Source organism: Periplaneta americana, chromosome 12 (genome assembly GCF_040183065.1).
Source record: "Periplaneta americana isolate PAMFEO1 chromosome 12, P.americana_PAMFEO1_priV1, whole genome shotgun sequence".
NCBI classification, from domain to species: domain Eukaryota; kingdom Metazoa; phylum Arthropoda; class Insecta; order Blattodea; family Blattidae; genus Periplaneta; species Periplaneta americana.
Window position 1 is genome coordinate 176,516,973 of NC_091128.1, and position 24,851 is coordinate 176,541,823.

The window sequence follows — 24,851 nt, forward strand, 5'->3', positions numbered from 1 at the left end:
GTCCTTACATGATTTAATATTGTATGAACGTTTTCATCGGTTTCATACCGACATCATCAGATACAACATTCTATATAGCAATATCGTCACTAACAGGTACATATGTCTCTACAACCAAAATACAGTATATATTAATAAGCATACAATATGATAAAAACATGATAAAAACCAATATAATTAGGACATAAATATGTCTTTCTTGTGTGACTACACCCTACTGTCAAATGATTAAAAGCACACGTGTGATTACAATACTTGTACAAATATGTTTGCAGGTCTTCACTGATAAAATAATAAAAAATAAAATTAAATCTGTATACTATATTGTGTGAAGAGATGCATTACAGTCTTTGAACTATGTTAACTGATTTGTTTGTACCCGTATTCTTGTTATCTCATTACTTCATGTCTTTTCACCTTCCAAATGTATGTACGTCATAGTATATAGACTGAGGTTGTGCCTTGAGTCTAATTATTCAAAGTTGTTATGGATATCATTTGTATACGACGATATATTTCAATATTAGGTTGTCTTATGATGTTGCTTTGCGGCATATGCTTGAACGTGCATTATGAGCGGTGAGAGCGGTGAAGAGCATGTTTTTATCATATTGTATGCTTATTAATATATATTGTATTTTGGTTGTAGAGACATATGTACCTGTTAGTGATGATATTGCTATATAGAATGTTGTATCTGATGATGTTGGTATGAAACTGACGAAAACGTTCATACAATATTAAATCATATAATGTAAGGACTCGCACCTTACATATATTGATAGTAAAGTCATTGACTGAAAATAAATATTCGTATTATAAAGCCTAAGATGGTTTTGGGGCTCTGCATTGGCGATTTTGAAGCCTGCCATCGCCAATTGCAGTGCATATTCCTGGATCTCTCCTTCCAGAGAGGGCCATCCTCGTCCTGAGATTAGACAATACCACCATCGTTGTCAAGTGGAGTATTCCCATTCCTCCATCCCTTAAACTGCAGTATAAAACATGATTAGTGGTTCTGGGATGGAGGTGCAGTATGGATTTGAAAATTTGCTGTAGTTTATTGTCTGCATCATTTAAATTGCAGTCGACCTGGTTGGCGAGTAGGTATAGCGCTGGCCTTCTATGCCGAAGGTTGCGGGCCAGGTCGATGGTATTTAAGTGTGCTTAAATGCGACAGGCTCATGTCAGTAGATTTACTGGCATGTAAAAGAACTCCTGCGGGACAAAATTCCGGCACATCTGGCGACGCTGATATAACCTCTGCAGTTGCGAGCGTTGTTAAATAAAACATAACATTTTAACATTTTAAGTTGCATAATACCATATCGTGCAAAAATTTGGGAATAATAATATATTGCGTGATGAGCCTGACTTTTTGGGGTGGTTTAATGCCAGCAGGCTCTTGACTCTCATCACAGCCTTAACAAGCTTCTGACTCTGGGCATCGTCTTTTAGGCCTTTAGCTAAAGTGTTTGTGATGCCCAGTTAACCTACTGGGGTGGAAGGGTCTACACCAGGAATGACCTTGCCACCCAGAGAAAGCTTGGGGTCCCTTACCATCCCTGTTTTCTTTCTGGAATCAAGTAGGAATGCTCGCGATTTAAGCAGATTCAGTTTCATGCCAAAGTAGGCATGGAGTAATAATAATCCTAAATAGGCACAAACTTCACGTTTTTTATTCGCTGTAGTCATTAAGCCTTTGAAGGTCATATGCAGGAGATTTGCAGTCGAGAATAGTGTATTAACATTATACTTCGAAGTGCATTAATCTAGAAAATTATATCAAGCTTGCTATAAAATAGTCCTCTACCCTCGTTAGAGTTCGTTATCATTTTAAGCATAGCAAAATGCAACAGATGTGTTAAATGTTTAATATTATATTAAAAAATAAATTAAAAAAAATATAAGAGATGTATTTCACATACACAGAGTATAGTATCTAGATCAGACGTCTCAATAGGGCCTTCTCGGAGCACTTCCTCCTCTTTCTCTTTTTTAATGTAAGAGTGGAACAAGATTCGGGACCAGTTCGTGTATCTCCGGAAGACGTCATTGACCGCGACGTTTGAATAAACATCTGCAACCGCTACGATGTTGTGTCCATCTCCGAGGAAAGAATGTCCTTATTACCGCAAATGTATGAAGAAATAAAAGTTTTTGTAGGGAAAGCGAAATTGTGAGAGTCGAAAGTTTCAGTGGGTAACTCTTACCACTTTATTAATCTAAAATTTATCGTTACCTAATTTGAATCAAGACCAATGTAACAAATATAATGAAGTACTGAAGGACTTGAGAAAAGAATTTGAAACCAGATTTAAGATTTGAATAGTTCTAATTTAAAATAAATGTTTATGAATTTCTAAGATGTTTTGGTTATTTTTAATTATTGAAAACATTACGAAACATATTATTTAATTATTATTGTAATGAATATATTAATATTGGCATATCATAAGAATGCGTACTTTAACAACCAAAAAGTTTAATAATTGTAATATTATTATTATTTAATTGAATTTTATTTTATTAAATATAGTATAAACTTAAAAGAAAAAAAAAGATACCAAAAACCATTTACTAGAAATGAATTATTGTTGTTGTTTAGTCAACTGTCCGAAGACACCTCTCAACCTCACAAGTGATACCAACAAGGCGCCACTTATGAGGTAACCAGGCCAGGAGATAATGGGGTAGGGTGGCCAGTTCTTTGTGCTTAAATAATTACGTAACACATATAATTCTTCATGCTTCAGATGTCTTCTTTTTACTTATTGATATATAATTAGAAAATAAATTTATTATTATTATTATTAATATTAATATTGCAAACTACTTAAGAAATTCCTTCCGAAAACAACCGTCTATTGTGACAGTACAACTCAAAAGTGCAGCTTTGTGGCATTTCTCCCCCGACAGTTACAACTTAGCTCGCTCATGCGTGTGACATTAATCAGCGATCGGCTATGTTCGGGTATTGCGCTTATCTCTTCAGCTGACTACACTATCTACACTTGCTCTCTGTAACAACTTTTATGCGTTGGCCTTGAGACGCCTGATCTAGATTACTGATTGTTTTTTCTTTCTCCCAATTGTCAGAGATGTTCTGGCAGTCGGTCAGCTGTTGGTGTGATGAGATACTCTTCATTGTGTGCTCTGGTTGTACTATTGGTATCGTTGTAATAACACATGCCTATCTTACTCTTCCCGAATATATCAATCCTTAATAAGAGTGCATAAAACTGAATGATTGCGTGAAATGACTTAACAAATATCATGAACAAAATAAAATCTTAAAAAGGTTACATTCCTTATACATGTAATTAATATGAAAGCCTGTGAATGCACTAGTGGAGTATATATTGTGTCCGAGCCATCTGGTTAGTTGACTCTAGGTTTGTTGTACATAGGGAATAGCCAGTAACATGGGAGTGTTGGGTGCACGCACTGATGCCAAATTGAAAGTCTGATATTCATATTTAGTCCCAATCCCTCACTAGAATGTAAAGAACATTTTAAGACTAAAATTTATCTCAAAAGTAAAACCATTTTCTGCATGTAACAATATTAGTGGTTTAATTTTGTAACACAATATGTAATCTGAAAATATTTAAGCAACTTCAAAATTATTCTACTTTACAGGATGAAATTATAATGATGTAAATTGCAATATGTTACAAATACTATCTGCTAATATTATACAAAATAAAAAACATCCTCTTTAAGTATTCATGTTTTACATGCTTCCCATAAGTCCATCATTTCCTGCGTGTAGTCACTTTCGTTTTCAGATGTGAAATCTGCATGCTAAGGCCCTTCTGATTGTTACATGTAACACCTGACAAAGCAAAGATCATAGAGATGTTCATTTGTCAGGCCTGATAGTTACAGGCCTGATATAAGGAACTTCAAAACATTGTTTTTAATTTGTTAAAATAGGAATGAAAGAAGTGTGAAATATATTTACAATGAATGTATATGATAATATCCTAAATGATCACCTTACTGTGCTTCATTTTTTGGACAGAGGAAAACTACCTGCCAGATTTTTAAACAGTTGCATCCCCTCCAGTTCAAGGTGGAGTTACGGTATAGGATTGAATGCTTGGTAAATAAATAAGGCAAAAAAAAGCGTTAAAGATGATTTTCAAACTTATGTTAAACAATGCCTGGTGTACTTGTTTCTGATTAATCTTGAGTTAGGTTGGCATTTGTCGCCATCACCACCACCATTATCATCACTTCCTAAAGATCTAATAAACTGGCCTAAAGAGTTTTTGTCCCACTCACCGTAAAAATTTTAAAATTTTCCGCACTTCTTGCATATGTGCAGGTCTTAAGGGGTTACATACACTTTCCGCCCTTAAAAGCTAGGTTTCATAGTTTTATTCCTTCATATCCTTAAAGGGGATGTTGGGTGAAGTTTCTGTTTTCTACATTTTTCAAGCTAAGTCCTTGATTTTTTTGTATCACGGTGTGATAGATAATGATGTGGTGAAGTTTCATTTCTGTGAGTTAATTATTTTCTGAGGTATTAAAAATATTTTGAAAAAATTTGCGTATTTCAACACGAAATGTGTCGCTCAATTTTTTAGTACAATATTTGAAATTTTTTTTTTGCAAGACCAGTGGCATATTTAGAAAAACATCACACATCAGTTTTTCTATATCTTTACTACAAAAGGGGGAAAATTTTTTTTATAAACACTGCATACCTAAAAATAGAAATTTTCGATTGCCACTATAAATATATAATTTTTTATATCAGAAAGTATTAATTTAATCATAAAACCTATGCGCTACTTTGTTATCCACAACATGCAGTAAAAATTTCATGGTCATAACATCAAAATTGTAAGAGCCTTTACACTTGAACGAGACGAAATGTGCTGAAAAAAAGTGTGAGGAAACAGCTTGTAAAATTTGAATGGAATTGCAAGTTCAAGGTTGCAGCCATTTATATATTGCGTAATTTTTATGCTTTCGAGTGCCGCAGAGCATTGAAACTAATTTGCTTAACATATAAATAAGACATTGATGGTTCATTTTTTACAAGAAAACGAAAATGCGATTTTTTACTGAAAATGGCCAAAATTTCGCCCCTCACCCCCTTTAAGCCCTATTTTGATGGAATGTCATATATTTGCTCTTCAGTTTAAAAGATAAAATATTTGCTTATATGAAAAGTTTTTGGAATTGTAAATTTTCAAAATCTTCATTCTGCAGTTTGAACTAAACTGCTATGAAAAAATTACTCCCACGATCTTTAATCCCCCCCCCCCCCCTCTTAAAGGTAACATTCATATTAACAAGTCCTAGCTCGGAGGTTACAATATCTGCACTGTAAGAGAAATAAAAAAATTTTTCTTCATGTATTCAAATTTGCCAGCCAGTTTTTTTTTCTGTTAAAGATTGAGCTACAGTTTTTCGATCTCACTAAGAGAAAGAATCATGCAAAATTCAATACAATTATCTAAAATAAGTTGAGAAGACATGATTTAAACAGTAACAGGGTTGGGGATTGGAGCATGGGGAACCATTTCAAAATTGTTTGCCGATATCTGGATATCAATGAGATTAGATACAGCATTCCTCCTCCGTTTGGCCATTATCACTGTTAAGGGATCTGTTTCAATTTTGAGACATTATCTTTATGGATTTAACAATGTGTTTTATTTACGAATAGGTTGATCATATGTATAATTAAAAAAATTGTAAACTTTGTGTTTTAGTTTGTAAACAAAACATTTTATAGTCGCTAAATTTAATTGTTTATAACACTTTGTCCTTATGGAAACTCTTGAATAACGAAAGTTTGTAGCAATAAATTACTTTAAAAATGCAGTTTTCATAAAATAAGCAATAAAATTACAATTGCTGACTGGTATTGTATGTACATAGTAGTTGTGGTAGTAGTTTGTTGTCCAGGAACTTGGATTGTCTCCATTTTATTTACATGGCAAGATATTTAACAAAAAAGCCGCCCTAAATAAAGGTTCAAATAGATCGGCCTACTAATCAATTCATAAAGAATAATCATTAAAACCAATTGTGTGACAATTTGAAAGGAAAAAGAAAACATTGAGATAAATGATACGAAAACATAGGAAATCATTTACAATAAAAGTTTGTTGGATACAAATGATTACTAATTACAGCTAAGGTTGATTTTAACACATGAGATCCTATGGCATCAATCGTTGCATCAGAAATGTTAAATTGTTTAAGTTGATTTAAAGTTTCTCGTGGGATCGTGCCACGGGCACCGAACATGAGCCCAGAAACTGTCCAATGTGTGATGTGGTATTGTGCTCCAAGATGCTGACAACAAGGCTCATATATGACTTGTTTTTCACGACACACCTCTTGGTCTATTTTTTGTAGATATTATAAAATTTCTTTCACAGATATAAGGCTAAGAGTTCATATTAAATTAATATAAAAAAATGAAAAATAATTTTTTTTACCCTTGAAGGTGTATGTAATCCATTAATCCAGTTGTCACAGAACAGACAGTTTTGAATGCCCATAGTAAATTTGATACACAAAAAATATTTTTAGTCTGTTGCCAATTAATTCAATAGGATTGAATTCGCAGTGATATGGTGACAATCACACAATTGCATGTCCGTGATCTTCAGCTATTTTATCAGTAACATATGCCTTTATTTTTTTTTTTGTAATGACTGTTTTATTTTTTCTTTCGTGCTGGAATTGGGAGCTTTGGACAGTTCCTGTGAATAATAATTGATCTTGTCTGTAACTGGCAGAGTTGGGAAGGCGCTGATGCAGAAACCATTTTTTTAACCGAACACTATCCTTCTCTTCATGATAGTCTTCAGTTGATTTAAGATTCAAATAATAGCAGAGCATTGCATACAAATATTTTACATTTCCCTTGCATGCAATGTGATCATTTTAGATCCTTTTCTAGTAGCTCTAAATGTTCTTTCAACACCTGATTAACCTTCCATTTTTAGCGTCATCATATTCACTTTGAATATACATCTGAATATAATACGGTACAAGATTTATTTTGTTTCTGAGTGGACGTAATTTCCCCTTCCATTTATTAAAAAATTCATGAAGCACAGAAATCTGTATATGCAGTGCTTTTTTTTCTAGAGGAAAAGGTGGTAAAAGTATGTGTAAAATTTATTGGAGCAGCCGAGGAGATGATACTGCCCAATGCACTGGGAATTCAAGGCCTAAATGGTGTTAAATGAAAGTCTTATTAAAAACATAATTAACCTTTATTTTTTTTCACATTTTAATGTAGCTTTCAGAAGAAACGCAAATTAAATCCATATTAGTATAAATTGACACAGTTTGGGTTAACAAATCGGATCCATGTCCTTGTGAAATGTTTGTAAATAGCCTCCTCAGAAGTAATCTCTAAGGGTGCTATTCATAGACATTTCGCAGCATGCGCTACGAGCGTACTAAGCTAGTCCCGGCTATCCACTGGTTACTAGTACAGAATTCAAATCATATCATATCGCTAACACTGGTTTATGAATACGAAAAACGCTGATCATCCACCAGAAACCCACGCTAAAAATGTCTATGAATACGGCTCTCAGAGTGCTGACTTAACTTCATGAATGTTACTATTGAGTATTAATGCTTTAAAATAGTTTTGATATGGTACATATTCAGGTTTTATTTTTGTCACACAAGATTGGGATTTATTGTCTGTAAATGTGCTGTTACCAACTATTCTTTGAGCATGAATGTGTGCTTGTTTCATGACCCAGACATACCACAAGATCGTGACTTGTATTTGGGCTTGAAATCTTGCCAATCTTTATACAATATCGAACTGTGCAGTTTAAATATCTCCCTCTTTGATTCATATGTGACGCAGTTGTAATCAGCAGTATATAGTGGACCTTGTCAGTCGCCTTTCTGAACTCTACAATTTGTTTCACATGCATTTATCAACATTAGACTGGCCACCAGACTCGATTGCCCTGCAAAGCAGGTCGAGATTGGTTCCCCTTGGTTAGAACATAAATTGTTAGCATCAGAACAGTCTGGCATGCGTGTGAACTTGAGAAAATGGCTCCCACATCTTATAGTTCGTCAGTTTCATGTATTCTGTCAGTATAGTTCGCACTTTTTAAGTTCTAATATCCATTTATGAACATTGTTCGTACTGTGAAAATCTGTAGTCACATGCTTAAGGAAATGTGTAAAAAGCTGCAAATCGTTGCACGAAGTTCCTGGAGAGGACATGTTGGTGAATTGCAGATGTTGCCTGAAGAGTGCTCTCCAGCCTTGCTCTTGTTTCAGCAGTGAATAGCCAATAGCATCATCTGGTGAAGGACCACAAGCACATGAAACAGTACTAGGAAAAACACACGCACCTCAGGAAGGGCATTAGTAACAACAATATTCATGCATTGACTTGTTATGAATAGTTTCTGTAATATATGAATAACCATGTCAAATGCTATTTATTTATTTTCGATCAATATCATTATCGAACTTGGTTTTAGTTCTTACTGTATGAAACTTGGTGAATTTGAGTTACATGGTTCCTAAAGACTTCTCTTGTGTATTGTGACTTTTATGTAAGTCTTATTTTAAAGTAATATTAAATATGTTTCTATTTCAAAGAGTGACTACTTGAGGTATGAGGATGAAACCTTTGACTTTGTTCCTTTTCCACGGTATAATAGACGTCTGCATTAGCGAGAGTGACTCATAGTTTAGTGAGCAAACTGTTTTTAGTAATTTAAGAGTGTGGTCCCAAAACGCCTTCAATCCATTTTTATGAAAGGACTGGTCTATTTTTTTTTATCCTCCAGTCTACAGACTGAGCGAGATTTCAAGTGACATGCAAACACAACCTTTTAGACAAGAATTTATGTTGTTTTGGAAGAAAACCTGCTTAAAATATGATGGGAAGGCTCAAACATAATCATTATATGCCATTATAAAAATGGCCAAATGGACTGAGCGAATTTGGGATCTCACTTTTCAATTAACTCTGAACTGGCTTCATGGAAAATTTTAATGTAACTCGTGCTGTGGTGCCAATATGATTCCTGGACTTTCTCATGGCCTTGGAGCTATATTTTAATCCTGGGGCTGATCCCACAGAGCTCTGAGGCATGTTACAAGTTTCTCATTTTTCCAATTGTCGCGTTTTCCGGCTCTGGGGCGCCCCCCCGCAGAGCCCCGAAGCATGTTTCAATTTTCTCATTTTTCCACTTGCCGCGTTTTCCGGTGCTGGGGCGGTTCCCCCAGAGCCACGAGTTATGTTTGAAGTTTCTCTATTTTCAGGTTGCCGTGTTTATCGGCGTTGGGCAGCCCCCGCAGAGCCCCGAAACATGATTCAAGTTTATCTTTCTTCCCGTTCCAGCATTTTCCGCCACTGGGTAGGCCCCACATGCCCCAGATGCATGTTTCAAGTTGGTCATTTTTGCGGTTGCCGCATTTTCCGGCGCTGGGGCGGCTCCCACTGAGCCCCGAGACATGTTCCAAGTCTCTCATTTTTCCGGTTGTTGCGTTTTCCCGCGCTGGTATGATCACGCGAAGCCCCGAGGTAATTTCAAGTTTCTCGTTTTTCCGGTTGCTGGGGCAGCCCCCGCATAGCCCCGATTCTTGTTTCAAGATTCTTTTTTCCTATTGCCGCGTTTTTCGCCTCTGGGGCCACACCGCAGGGCCTTCTTGCGTACGTTTGTACGCTTTTAACCTTCTTGCGTACTCGTGTACGAGTTTTACCTTCTTGCGTACCCGTGTTCGGGCTTCACAATCTTGCGTACCCGTATACGCGTTCGTGCGTATCCGTGTACGCTTTTAACCTTCTTTCGTACCCGTGTACGTGTTTAAACTTCGTGCGTACCCGTGTACGTGTTTAAACTTCGTGCGTACCCGTGTACGTGTTTAAACTTCGTGCGTACCCGTGTACGTGTTTAAACTTCGTGCGTACCCGTGTACGCGTATAACCTTGCGTACCCGTGTACACTTTTATCCTTCTTTCGTACCCGTTACGCGCTTAACCATCTTGTGTACCCGTGTACGCTTTTAACCTTCGTGCGTACCCGTGTAAGCGTTTAAACTTATTGCGTATCCCTGTACGCGCTTAACCTTCATGCGTACAACTATACGCGCTTACCCTTCTTGCGTACAACTATACGCGCTTACCCTTCTTGCTTACAGCTATACGCGCTTAACCTTCTTGCGTACAACTATACGCGCTTACCCTTCTTGCTTACAGCTATACGCGCTTAACCTTCTTGCGTACAACTATACGCGCTTACCCTTCTTGCTTACAGCTATACGCGCTTACCCTTCTTGCGTACAACTATACGCGCTTACCCTTCTTGCGTACAACTATACGCGCTTAACCTTCTTGCGTACAACTATACGCGCTTACCCTTCTTGCTTACAGCTATACTCGCTTAACCTTCTTGCGTACAACTATACGCGCTTACCCTTCTTGCTTACAGCTATACGCGCTTAACCTTCTTGCGTACAACTATATGCGCTTAACCTTCATGCGTACAACTATACGCGCTTACCCTTCTTGCTTACAGCTATATGCGCTTAACCTTCTTGCGTACAACTATACGCGCTTACCCTTCTTGCTTACAGCTATATGCGCTTAACCTTCTTGCGTACAACTATATGCGCTTAACCTTCTTGCGTACAACTATACGCGCTTACCCTTCTTGCTTACAGCTATATGCGCTTAACCTTCTTGCGTACAACTATATGCGCTTAACCTTCTTGCGTACAACTATATGCGCTTAACCTTCTTGCGTACAACTATATGCGCTTAACCTTCTTGCGTACAACTATATGCGCTTAACCTTCTTGCGTACAACTATATGCGCTTAACCTTCTTGCGTACAACTATATGCGCTTAACCTTCTTGCGTACAACTATATGCGCTTAACCTTCTTGCGTACAACTATATGCGCTTAACCTTCTTGCTTACAACTATACGTGCTTAACCGTCTTGCGTTCCCGTGTACGCAATTAACATTCTGCATTAATCTTGGGGCTTATGTGAGGGCGGCAGTGAACCTCCGGGTTCCTTAAAAGTAAGTAAGTAATCACTTACAAGACTTTAAAAGTCTTTGATTGTCTTCAAAGTAAAAAGAGCTTGTTCTAGTTGATGAAAAAACAGAGTTTTTTTTTTTAAAAGAAATTGAACACTGGGATTCGAAAATATTATGGCGCCAAGAACCACAGAAACATGGCGTTCTAGCCAAGAGAAATTGTTTTTGTGTGTTAATTAAATTATATGAATTAAACCCATGCTTGTACATCGTAGGTTCTGTGAAATACCATAATAAAATGAAGAAAAATAATGCGTAGCAGGAAATTAGAAGGCAGGTATCTCAATTTGAGTACCAATAGGTACATATAGGCCTAGTTTTGAACAAGGATTCTAACCTGTTATAAATGACACTCGGGAGGAAATTAAACACAGAATAAATATGGGAAATACCTGTTATTATTCGGTTGAGAAGCTTTTGTCATCTAGTCTGCTGTCAAAAAATCTGAAAGTTAGAATTTATAAAACAGTTATATTACCGGTTCTTCTTTATGGTTGTGAAACTTGGACTCTCACTTTGAGAGAGAAACAGAGATTAAGGGTGTTTGAGAATAAAGTGCTTAGGAAAATATTTGGGGCTAAGAAGGATGAAGTGACAGGAGAATGGAGAAAATTACACAACACAGAACTGCACGCATTGTATTCTTCACCTGACATAATTAGGAACATTAAATCCAGACGTTTGAGATGCAGCAAGTATGGGCGAATCCAGAAATGCTTATAGAGTGTTAATTGGGAGACCGAAGGAAAAAAAGACCTTTTGTGGAGGTCGGGAATTAGATGGGAGGATAATATTAAAATGGATTTGAGGGAGATCGTATATAGCCTATATGAAAACAGTATGTATCTTTAGTGTAGCAATAAAATATTATTATTATTATTATTATTATTATTATTATTATTATTATTATTATTATTATCATTAAGCAAGGAGATGCACTGTCACCTTTACTTTTTAGCTTTGCTCTAGAGTATGCCATTAGGAAAGTCCAGGATAACAGAGAGGGTTTGGAATTGAACGGGTTACATCAGCTGCTCTCAAATATCCACGGACTCTGCTTAAATCCAGAGTCTTAAATCAGGAGAACAGCGCTCGTAGTGAGCCTAGATTAAACTATAAACCGTCTTTGGTTACCGCTGGTTTGAAGATTAAAATCGTTGAATATTCCAAGTTGGAATATTTAACGATTACGGATTGGCGACACTGTCTCAGAATTTTTCATGGTTGTTTTTTAATGCTAAAATAGGTGGCAATTCAATAATTAAAAATGCCGTTTATGAAAGGTAGAGCTCCAATTCGGAGAACACTGAAATATTTAGAGGCAGGCGCCCTTGTTATTAAAGGAAAGAGTTAAAATTTTTTATTAATTATAATACGAGTGGTAAACACCATGAAGGAGCTAGGTACGTTGTTTAAATTTTAAGGTTATGTTTTAGTTGGGCCCTTTTATCCTCTCATGTTGGGCCATTTGAAGTGTACAGGGAAAGAACTAGATTTGTTCACTTTTCTCCAAAAATGAGTTATGCGTGTTGTGTGGTGTAGGATTCCATATGTCATAATCATCATGATCATGTTATTCAGGGCTTTACTTAAACATTTTATGTTGGCTAACCAGTCACGTAAAAATTTCGTTCGTTCGTCCTCATAGCCGAACTACACGAGCGCAGTTAAAAAATCAGAATGTTTTTCACCCAAGTAAAAATTTTTACCCTTCACAGTCGAGCAGATGAGTGCTTTTATCAAGTCCTGTGTATGCCCATATATTGCTAATGCGGCCGTTCTTCCTTTACCGATATATATTTTCTGTTCACAGAGATTTTGTGTCCTGGCACGTGCCCCAAATACAGTACAAGAATCCTGACGTCCAGGTGCTAACACTGAAGAACATGACACCATCCCCATTCAACACACGTTTTTTTGGTACGTAGCTTTAAATTTTATTAATTTTAATTTAAATATTGTGTAATAATTGTGAATTTTATTTCAGTGATTAAACCTGCTTGAACCAAATAGGCTTATATGAAGGCCTGAAGGTATAATCACATTTTTCCGGAGTTTGTGGGGTTTTGTTTTTACAGATACATATTGAGCTCATTGTTTATAATTATAGGGAACGGGAAACTTATTTGTTGGACCAGTTACTCTTCAATCCTGGTTTTAGATTCAACAGTTTAGTTCCTCTTTACTGGTATGCTGTGATAATTATATTGTATTGTATTCATTTACATTCCATGGTATTCGTACATCACAGCTGGAATATGGAACATGTCAAAAAATCTTAATAGTACTGCAAAGTCTTAATTATAGTCACAGTCTAGTTGGAATACATACAGAAGAGTTTTACAATATAGTCTACTAGTACAACACAAGGGGTTAGTATCGATACTTAATACAAGACAGAAATATTCATGAAGCTTTGTTGAATGTCATGAATTCACCTACAGAATAGAAGGCGTGAGAAATTAGGTACTTCTTTAATTTGGCCCTAAATAATCTTATGTTTTGAGTTTGATTTTTTATATCCGTAGGGAGGCTATCAAAAATTTTTACTGCCATATAACGCACTCCTTTTTGGTAACACAATAGACTTGCCTAATGCACCTCTGTACTTGAGGTTGGACATAGTGTCTATTGTCACACGGTACACGAGGGTAGGCCAACAAAGGGGAACACAGCAGGTAGAACTTAAAATGAGAGGAATTCAAGCCAACATCGGAACTTGAATCCAGTGTGGCTTTGTGGATAAAGCGCCAGCACGTAAAGCTGCAAACCCAGGTTCGAGTCCCAGTGTCGCACAGAATTTTCCTCCGTTCTACTGATTCTTCACCATTTGGAAACGCAGAATTAGTGCACTGAAAGTCCATATGTTCTTCGGTACATCATAGTTAAAAAAAAAAAAAAAAAAAGTAGCCACAGTCCTTAATCTACCTCAGAGTGATTTGCAGGGGTTACCGTCCACAGTGTTTAATGTTTCTTGCAGTGACACAATGTAAGTTCGTTCTGTTGGTGTTCTTGTATCAACTTTGTGAGGATGGCTGTTGAGAAAATAATACAAAATGGAGATTTATGCAATTTAAATAACAATTCTCTAAATTAGGCCTACTTAACGATATATGTATGTGAACGACCACAAATATTATCAGAAAATGCAGGCTCTAAATTTGTAAAATTTTATAGGAAAATGAACTCACAATTGGACAGAAATTACAAATTACCACAACAAGACTTATTAGAACTTAAATATCTGATAAAAGTATAAAAAAGGTTACTAATAATAATTTTCAAACCAGTTTTATCAGAGTATGAAAAAAAAAACAAGAAAATTTTCTGCAGTTACATCATTTGGTAACCATAACATTGTTGCGGTCTCTCTGACTTCTTTATTATTTTTCCTGCATGTAATAAACACTTATTTCTGAAAAGTAGACTACTCTCAGACATGTAGAGTTGTTTATTTTAATACAATTAATTTTTTATTTGTTCTATATAAAATATATTAAAATTTACATAATGTTTTGTGACCTAATTTTTCTATTTTCAAAGAAATGGGCATTATTGTAGTCTAACTTTTGCATAAATTCATGTTAAATCAGTGTACAAAATTTCAGAATTCTATCTCTAATGGTTGTGGAGTTATGAAATAATATATGTGAAAATTTTCAAATTTTGGAAAATTTAATTTAAAGTAAAAAGTGAATTCTTAAAAATGGTATTAGTAACTTTTTTTATACTGTGAATTTTATTAGTAACAACAATGTAATTTATTCGTCACAACAATAATTCCTTCCTACAATTCACCTTAACGCTCTCGTCAACAATTGGATCTCCACTCAACACAGTATTCGTTATAGCACTCCACCGACGACAATGACAATTTACTTGGACTATTACGCACAACAATGAACTGTTAATCTTAACTAATATTTATAAAGCACTATTTACAAATCTGAACTATCAGTTCTCAGTTCACAGTTCTTCTATCTCAGTCACTCGAGTTCACAGTATCTCGAACCACAGACCTTCAGAGACAGTTCACTGTACTCGAACTCGGGTCCCTCCAACTGCGGTCCACTGCACTCGAACTCAGGTCCCTCCAACTGCGGTCCACTGCACTCGTACTCAGGCCTTCGGATGCTGACGCAGATGCGGACGCACACTCGAGTCGAACTCCGGCTGGCTTGCTTGCTCTGGCTTTCTCACTGACTGAATAACTGAAAACTCTGAAAAACTGCTGTCGTTCCTTCGCGTCCGTAATTTATAGCAACAGCGACGTAGCCTCGAAGGCTCCACGTGTCTCTAGAGATGGCACTCCAGAAAAATCCCGAGCCCTCTCCTCTCTACCAGCACCAGATGCGCGCGCACTCTCGCTCCACTCTCTCGCCGTGTTGGCCCTTTTCCCCTCTCCGCCGCGCGCCATCCCAAGTGCTCCGCGCGATCTTCTCTCTTGCGGGACGCTGGTCGTGAGTTCGAATCTCACGTCGCTGTCACATTGCTCCCTCCTTAGGACTGCTCGTCCCGGGCAGTCCCTTGGTAGGCTGCTAATCGGTCCAGATGCACCACCATCATCTTCCCTCGAGGTTGTCGCTGGATGCGGTACACCACGTCGTTGATCCGGGTCACCACGCGGTATGGTCCATCCCAGGCACGCTGCAGCTTTGGTGATTTCCCTTTGGTCCTGGTAGGTCGATACAGCCACACCCGGTCGCCCTCCTGGAATCCTGCAGAGTTGGCTAATCTGTCGTAGCGCACCTTCATCCTGTCGCTGGCCATCTTGAGGTGCTCTCTGGCCAGTTGGTGAACTCCATTCAACTTCTCGGTGAGTTCTGCCACATAGTCAGTCGCTGGCTGGTCGGCGCTGGGTGGCGTGCCAAACAGCAGATCACAGGGCAGGCGCAGCTCTCTCCCGAAGACCATGTTTGCCGGTGTCATCCCTGTTGTATCGTGGACCGAAGCTCTGTAGGCCAAGAGGAACAGTGGAATTCTGGCATCCCAGTCTCGTTGATGGTTGGACACCACCTTCCGCAGGTGCTCCTCCACGGTTTTGATGTATCGTTCCACCATGCCGTCGGACTGTGGGTGGAAGGGAGTGGTCCTGGTTTTATGCACCCCCAGACGCTCGAACAATTCTCCCATCAGGTTGGATTCGAAGTTGCGCCCCTGATCGCTGTGCAATTCCCGGGGCACCCCGAATCGGCAGATGAAGTTGTCAAGCAGCGCGTCGGCCACCGTCGAGGCCTCTTGGTTGGGAATCGCGTACACCTCTGGCCATTTTGTGAAGTAATCCATGGCGACTAGCAGGTAGCGGTTCCCGCGATCCGTGACCGGGAACGGTCCAGCAACGTCGATGGCGATCCTCTCAAAAGGAGGTCCCACGTTGTACTGCTGCATGGCTCCCCTGCTGCGGGTCCTTGGTCCGCGACTGGCTGCACAGGTGTCGCATCTTCGGCACCATTGTTCCGTGTCGATTCTCTGATGCAACCAATAGAACCTCTGCCTTAACTTGTCCAGCGTCCTGTTGGCTCCCAGGTGGCCTCCAGTCACTCCAGCATGAGTCTCCTCCAGCACTTCCTTCACCTTGCTCCTGGGCAGGACAAGTTGTTCTATGTGGGTCCTTCCATCGGCCGACTCCCAAATCCTCTTCAGGATACCGTCCTTGACAGTGAAGGATTCCCACTGGGCCCAGTAGCTCTTGTAAGTGGTGCTATGGTTGGCGATATCGGCCCATACTGGTCTCTGGCCGGACTCCACATCACGCAGTAGCTGTCCAATGTTTGGGTCCTCCAGCTGCTCCCTCCTTATGGCGGCGTTATCCCATCCTGGGCTCGGCTGGGCGGCAATTGCTCGGACTGCGTGGGCGCCATCCCGCTCTTCTACTTTCAGGCAGTGTTTGCAGCCATCCGGGCATGGGCGTCGTGATAAGGCATCAGCGTTGGAATGTTTCTTCCCTTGTCGGTGTTCGGAGGTGAAGTTGTACTCCTGCAGTCGTTGAACCCAACGGGCGGTCTGCCCCTCCAGATTCTTGAAGCCCAATAGCCAGGTGAGTGCAGAATGGTCTGTCCTCAGATGGAACTCCTGGCCATACAAATATTTGTGGAAATGCTTCAGGGCTTCCACAATGGCAAGAAGTTCTCTACGGGTCACGCAGTAGTTTCTCTCAGCCTTGGACAATGTTCGGCTGAAGTAGGCAATCACCCTTTCTTGCCCGTCCTGTTCCTGAGAGAGTACTCCGCCGATGCCTACGTTGCTAGCGTCCGTGTCGAGCGTGAACTTCCTTCCAGGGATAGGATATCCCAGTACAGGAGCAGTGCAGAGCGCTTCTTTCAGCGACTGGAAGGATGACTCCGCCTCGTCTGTCCACTGGAATTGTCGTTTCTCCTCGGTCAGCTGGGTCAGAGGCTTAGCGATGTTGGCGTACCCAGCTACGAACCTTCTGTAATAAGTGCAGAGGCCGAGAAAGCGGCGCAGCTCCTTCTTGTCCCTCGGTCTCGGCCATCCTCTGACGGCTTGTAGCTTCTCCGGGTCCGTGGCCACTCCGTTGGTCCCTACTACGTGTCCCAAGTAGTTGACCTTCTTCTGGAATAGATGACATTTCTTCGGGTTCAACTTCAGTCTGGCTTGTCGCAGTCTCTCGAACACTTTCCTCAGGTTCAACAGCTGTTCGCCGAAAGTCTTGCCCACCACCATGACGTCATCAAGGTACAGCAAACAGGTGTCGTATGTCAGGCCTCTCATTACGGACTCCATTAGTCTCTGAAATGTAGCCGGGGCGTTGCAGAGGCCGAACGGCATAACGGTGAACTGCCATAGTCCCTGGCCTGTAGAGAATGCCGTTTTCTCCTTGTCCTCAGGATGTAGCGCCACCTGCCAGTATCCTGACTTGAGATCCAACGTCGAGAACCACTCTGCTCCGGCCAGGGTGTCCAAGGTGTCGTCAATTCGTGGAAGGGGAAAGCAGTCTTTCCTGGTGACGTCATTCAGTCTTCTGTAGTCCACGCAGAAACGCAGGTCCCCATTCTTCTTCTTCACCAGCACTACAGGTGATGACCAAGGGCTGTCGGATTCCTCGATGACCCCTCTTGCTTTCATGCCCTCCAGTTGACAGTCAATCTCCCTCTGTTTAGCTAGAGGGACGCGTCGAGGAGGTTGTCTGATTGGGCGAGCATTTCCGGTGTCAATGCGGTGCTGAACTTTCTCCGTTCTCCCGTAGTCGTTTTCAGACAGACTGAACACGTCCTGAAACTCTGTCAGTAGATCGTGGACTTGTCTTCTTTCTCTTTTGCTTAAATTCGCCGGCAATTCTCGAGCCAGCTCTTTCAGTGATGGGTCTAGATCTGGACGTGGTCCGTGACACTCCTCGTTTTCTGCCAGCGACGTCACAGACACCACCGGCTCGACGTTACCTAGTACAGTTCCACTAGGCACCTCCTTGTCCCGATTGGTGACATTCAGGACCCTCACCGGTACCACCTTCTGATTCGGGAGTAGGGATCTGGCCACATAAACCCCATCTATCGGAGTTGTTTGCGAATCGAGGAGCAGGTTTCTCTTAGGTTGTCCGTCCAGTCTTGCCGTCACCACCATCTCGCAGCCTGCTGGGATTGTCACTTGATTCTCCAAGGTGAGTCTGCTGGCCATGGGTTGGTCTTCGACGTCCCTCAGGAACACTTCATCCTGACCAAAACGGAGGATACGGCGCCGGACGTCCACCGTTGCATCGAAGATCCGCATGGCGTCGAGTCCCAGGATGACGTCTTCAGTGATTGTTGGCGACGAACACCCACATCTCCAGTCTCCTCTTTCCCAAGGTCAAGTCCAGGAAAACCTCTTTTTGGATGGGCAGGTTCTCGCCTGAGGCAGTACGTAGCTCATACCGGCGCAGCGGCGTCCTCCCAGGTAGGCCACGCACGACTTCCGGTCTGGCGATAGTGAGCGACGCTCCGGTGTCTACCAGTACTCTGCATGGGCGGCCTCTTATCCATCCGTCAGCAATCAGCCCATCGTCGCATCTTCTGTTAACCGTCTTCAAGATCAGCCGAGGGGATGGTGATGACGGCGCCGACGTGCCCCTCGTCGCATCGGCCCCTTTTAGTTTTCCTGTTTGTGACCAGATCGGTCACAGTCCCTCCTCAGGTGTCCAGGCTCGCCGCAGGACCAGCAGGTGGGCACTCCTCGTCTTCGTCGCTCGGGTGATTTCGGTTGACGTTCCTCGACGTCGGCCGCCGCGACGCTCCTAATCCGGTGCGATGCCGAGACGTTCGCCGTCAACTTGGCTGCCTCCATCCTGAGGGCCGCCGCCAGAGCTGCATTGATGGTGCGATGCTCTGCCAAGAGTAGCTGTTGCTTTATTTCCGGGTCTCGAACTCCGCTGCCGAAGGTGTAGGCCGCCTCTCCAGCGATGAAGTCATTAGGTAGGCCCCTGAGCGCCTTATGGGCCAGTTGTTCCACCGCCATCGCGAATTCTTGCAGGGACTCGCCTGACTGTTGGACCCTCGTTTTTAGTTGGGTCCTAAATGCTGCAGCAAGTTGATGGTCACCATAACGTCCCTCCAGGGCCGCCATTATCTCAGCAGCTGTCCCATCTTCTGGAACGCTGTGAAGAATCTCCGACGCCTGTCCTTGAAGCGCGGTCAGCAACTGAGTAGTCTTCTCCGCTGGGGTCCAGCCATTATGTGCTGCGGTGGCCTCGAACTGGCGACGGAATATCGCCCAAGACGTCGTACCGTCGAACTTCGGCGTCTTGACGTTGTGATGTCTGGCTGAAGGCGATGATTCCGCAGGGCCACTATATGGAGTCCTCAACTCTGTGGCCGCTTCTTGCATGGCACGTCGAACCTCCTCGGCAACTATCTGTTTTTGTTCTCTAGCCTGGCGATCCACCAACGCGAGGATGTGCTTGTTTTCTTCAGCATGTTTTTCCATCACCTCACTCGTCTTGTCCAGCAACTCGCTCGTCTGCTCTTGACGGCGCTCGAGATCGCGGATTTTGCCGTCGAAATGGTCTACCTCCTGTCTCAATTCGGTTACTGCCTCGTTTATAGTTGTAAAATTCTTGTTTAGGTTGTCAAGGTCGGCTTTGAGTTCGTCTTTCACGATGGCGACAATTCCATCTACGTGGGCTGAAACGCTTTCAATTTGCGTAGTGACGTCATCTTTCACTCCGCTTATGTCGCCTTTCACTTCACTTATATCGTTCTTCAACTCACTGATGTGCTTGTTCATTTCGTCTTTCATTTCTGCTTTCATTTCCGCGATGGCTTGCAGGATCTGCTGTAGGTTCTCCATTGTCGGTAATATCCCGGTTCTGACACCAATGTGAATTTTATTAGTAACAACAATGTAATTTATTCGTCACAACAATAATTCCTTCCTACAATTCACCTTAACGCTCTCGTCAACAATTGGATCTCCACTCAACACAGTATTCGTTATAGCACTCCACCGACGACAATGACAATTTACTTGGACTATTACGCACAACAATGAACTGTTAATCTTAACTAATATTTACAAAGCACTATTTACAAATCTGAACTATCAGTTCTCAGTTCACAGTTCTTCTATCTCAGTCACTCGAGTTCACAGTATCTCGAACCACAGACCTTCAGAGACAGTTCACTGTACTCGAACTCGGGTCCCTCCAACTGCGGTCCACTGCACTCGAACTCAGGTCCCTCCAACTGCGGTCCACTGCACTCGTACTCAGGCCTTCGGATGCTGACGCAGATGCGGACGCACACTCGAGTCGAACTCCGGCTGGCTTGCTTGCTCTGGCTTTCTCACTGACTGAATAACTGAAAACTCTGAAAAACTGCTGTCGTTCCTTCGCGTCCGTAATTTATAGCAACAGCGACGTAGCCTCGAAGGCTCCACGTGTCTCTAGAGATGGCACTCCAGAAAAATCCCGAGCCCTCTCCTCTCTACCAGCACCAGATGCGCGCGCACTCTCGCTCCACTCTCTCGCCGTGTTGGCCCTTTTCCCCTCTCCGCCGCGCGCCATCCCAAGTGCTCCGCGCGATCTTCTCTCTTGCGGGACGCTGGTCGTGAGTTCGAATCTCACGTCGCTGTCACAATACTTTTATCAGATATTTAAGTTCTAATAAGTCTTGTTGTGGTACCTTGTAATTTTTGTCCAATTGTGAGTTCATTTCCTTATAAAATTTTAGAAATTCAGAGCCTGCATTTTCTGATAATAATTGTGGTCGTTCACGTACATATACCCTTAATGATATACACTGTGTTTCAAAAGTAACTCACAATTGCAATTAAATTGAATGAGGAGGTTTTGGACTTTATGTTACTCTTGAGAAATCCTAAATATACTGCAACGAGTTAATACGAATCCTGTTCGTGTAAATTGGCAAGTTATTATGCATATTGCTGTCTCACATGCCTTCTGCAATATAAAATAGTATTTCACCAACATATGCCTGTGACTGAGTTTGATATTCAGGGCAGGAATAAAGTTACATAGATCTACGATCAATTATATGTCCAGTAAAACCCTATTTTAATGTTTCTGTTTTTAAGGAATTTCCGTTTTTAAAGAATGTGTTCGGTGTCGTTTGTTTTTGCTGTATATTTTATCATCATCATCATCATCATCATCATCATCATCGTCATCATCATCATCATCACGAACCATTTTGAAACATTTGAGGAAAACAAGTTATAATATATGTTGAAGCTATAACAACATACACTTCCCACTATCTATGAACACAGGATTCTGAACTGTGATTCTTACTTATGTTATAGTACGTAAATCACTGTGATCCCAGTAACAACACAGTTTCCACGAAAATGGCACTTAGAGTCTTACTTACTTCAGGTTTTTCTAATATTGAGTCTTCACTAAATTGTGATTGTAAAATTTCTTTATAAAAGTTCAGTTACACAACTTATCAATTTCGGTTGGACCAGTTTTTGGTTGACAGTGGTTCGCTTAATGGATATTTTGCTGCAAATGTATACAAATTTACAAAGTACAACTTTATTTGAGAGATATTCACTGCTTTTATTCTGGTGGAACACGCCGGAACACCTGGCACCTTTTTGTTGTATTTTTCATTATGAAAGGAGAGAAATGTGTTAATTTTTGTTTGAATTCCGCTTAGACCTAGAAAGTCTTAAAGTTGGGTGAAAAGGAGGTTAAAAGCGATACTGGATAGTAATCATCTCCCAGTCTGTTACAGAGTTCCACCACCTTTTTCTCCAGAAGGAAAGCACTGGATACACTTATTGATTTTTTTTTAAACGGCAATGTCAGATATAAGTGCATATAATATAGGTCCATCAATTTATAATAGTTTAATACAGTTACTGTTTGTTTCTCAAGCCTTGGCTTAGATATTTATTGACTTCTTACCCTTTGCAGACTCAGGAGAGAGGACGCTAATTGATATTGACAGCAAAACCCAGGAAGAGGTGCACAGCCACGTCAAAAAAGTTATCTGCAAACCAGAGTAAGTAAATGTTTGCTTTGTCTGCACTGATATTGTTTATGAACAGCGTTCCTCCTTCTCTTACAACTGTTATCCTTTTTCACCCACTTTTGCGATTAAAGTTGAAAGTGTATGCATATGTTTCCATAGTAACTCAGACATAGGCAAATGCTAGACATTTGATGAACTACACTGATTCTACCACTGTTTGACTTTCAGTAATGAGGGTTGGCATCATGCATTACAGGCGTAGTGTTTGGTTCAAGTTTGCCGAGTCTCTGTAGAATCAAAGTTCGCTTTGAGGAAGCAGATATGTCATGTTAGAACTCGTCCTTCAAGTTCGTTGACCCTCCCTTCCCACTTTTCCTTTGTGCTTTAGGTGCGAAAGGATTTAGAACAAATCTTGTAAAGTTTTATATAGTTGTCACTACTTACTTATGGCTTTTAGAGAACCCAGAGGTTCATCCCTATCTTGAGCAAGATTAATCCAGTCCCTACCATCATATCCTGTCTTCCTCAAATCCATTTTAACATTATCCTCCCCTCTACGTCTCAACCTCCCCAAAGGTCTTTCTCCCTCTGGCCTCCCAACTAACACTCTATATGCATTTCTGGATTCACCCACACGTGCTACATGCCCTGCCCATCTCAAACGTCTCGATTTAATATTTATAATTATGTTAGGTAAAGAATACAATGCGTGCAGTTCTGGGTTGTGTAACTTTTTCCATTCTCTTGTAATTTCATCCTTTTTAGCCCCAAATATTTTCCTAAGCATCTTATTCTCAAACACCGTAATCTCTGTTCCTCTCTCAAAATGAGAGTCCAAGTTTCACAACCCTACAGAACAACCGGTAATATAACTTGTTTTATAAATTCTAACTTTCAGCTGTTGCTCCAAGGTATTTCAATTTTTCCACTTTTTCAAAGGATAAATTTCCAATTTTTATATTTCCATTTCGTATTATGTTCTGGTCACGAGACATAATCATATACTGGGTTACTGCTATTGCTACTACAGGGATTAATAATCAATACTACGTGTTAGGATTTTGGAAATTAATTATTTAATGGACAGCTACTTTATTTCCAGCTTCATTTGAGGAAATGTAACGTCAAGGGGAAAAATTACTTTGTATCTAGAAAACAGGAAAATGTCAGGGAATTTTAAAAATAGACTAGGGTGGGTATTCTGTATAATAAAATTATTGGTTTTAATTGCCTTGAATTTCATCTCACTTTTTGAGAATGTGTTAATGTGTACAGATGGGTGTCCGTATGCTGAATGGCAATATTCTTTGTACCTGTAGATCCGTTAGTCGCGTCACTATGTAACCACATATCGTTGTGATTTCTGTTTAGTGACATCTTGGCTGCGGAGCTGAAAGCAGTGCAGAAGAAAGACAACCCGGCTAATTTTGGCTTCGGATGTGACCGGCAGTGCATATGTGAAGTGTTAGGACAGGTTCCCTGCCCGGGATTGGTTCCTTTACCGAAGAATATGAGAGGAAAATACACTTTTCCAAGGGAATAACCGGCTAGTCAGTTTCAGTTTTATTCTGGAAACATATATACATTCTTTTAATAAATTATAATTTCTGTTTGTAGTCTGTGACGTTCATTCTCTCAGTACCAGTGTGTCACGATCCATCAACACTATCCCTGTATATAACAAGTTCTAAGGTCTCCGATTTTTTTTTCTGACAAACTTGCCGTAAAAATCTGAAACTTCTGTGACTTCTCAACGTCATCTCCCTGCAGATGTATGCAATTTTCACAATGTCGATGCCATGATGCCATAGCCGCTGTGAACGCTTCTGTTTCGACCACTGGAAAATCACTGATGCAATAGCGGTGCGACTGTGGAGGAGAGTGTCTTTCATTGTTGGAGAAAGCAAAAAAATCGCTAGGAGCCAGGTCAGGTGAGTAGGAAGAATGAGCACTTCAAAGTTGTTTGCGTTATGTTTTGAGGTCTTCATTCAGGATTGTGTGCACAGATCTCACGGAAATGCCAACTTTTGAGATGATATCTTCCACAGTGAACTGGCTGGTGTGAGGCTGAGATCCTTTTGGCTCATTGTCACATGACACTGCCACACTCACGAGCGCACATTCTTTGCATTCATGACACCATCTCACTTACCTGACGATGAATTTGAATGGGTGTCACACCACGCAAATGGAGTAAACGAATGATTACACGCTTTTCCTGTAACGAGAACACCGCCTTTTTAAGTATCAGAATTGCTTCCCACTCTAGCTGCTGCCACCAGGTTTCTGTGCGCTGTACACTGCTGCCATCTCTGTCACACATTCACAAAGAGTGCCCGCGTCT

The 24,851-nt window shown here is 40.8% G+C and overlaps 1 protein-coding gene and 1 pseudogene across 1 annotated transcript in view; both read left to right on the forward strand.

Moving 5' to 3' along the window:
• prd1 (pruning defect 1) overlaps positions 1–8,621 on the forward strand; it is a 62,052-nt gene extending 53,431 nt beyond the window's left edge. Inside the window, exon 11 of the mRNA XM_069842651.1 lies at positions 8,299–8,621. Coding sequence (XP_069698752.1) covers positions 8,299–8,301 — 3 coding nt within the window. The 3' untranslated portion in view covers positions 8,302–8,621. The remainder of the gene's footprint in view (positions 1–8,298) is intronic.
• Positions 8,622–12,279: 3,658 nt separating this feature from the next.
• On the forward strand, positions 12,280–24,123 carry LOC138711241 (small ribosomal subunit protein mS25-like; annotated as a pseudogene).
• The last annotated feature ends 728 nt before the right edge of the window (positions 24,124–24,851 follow it).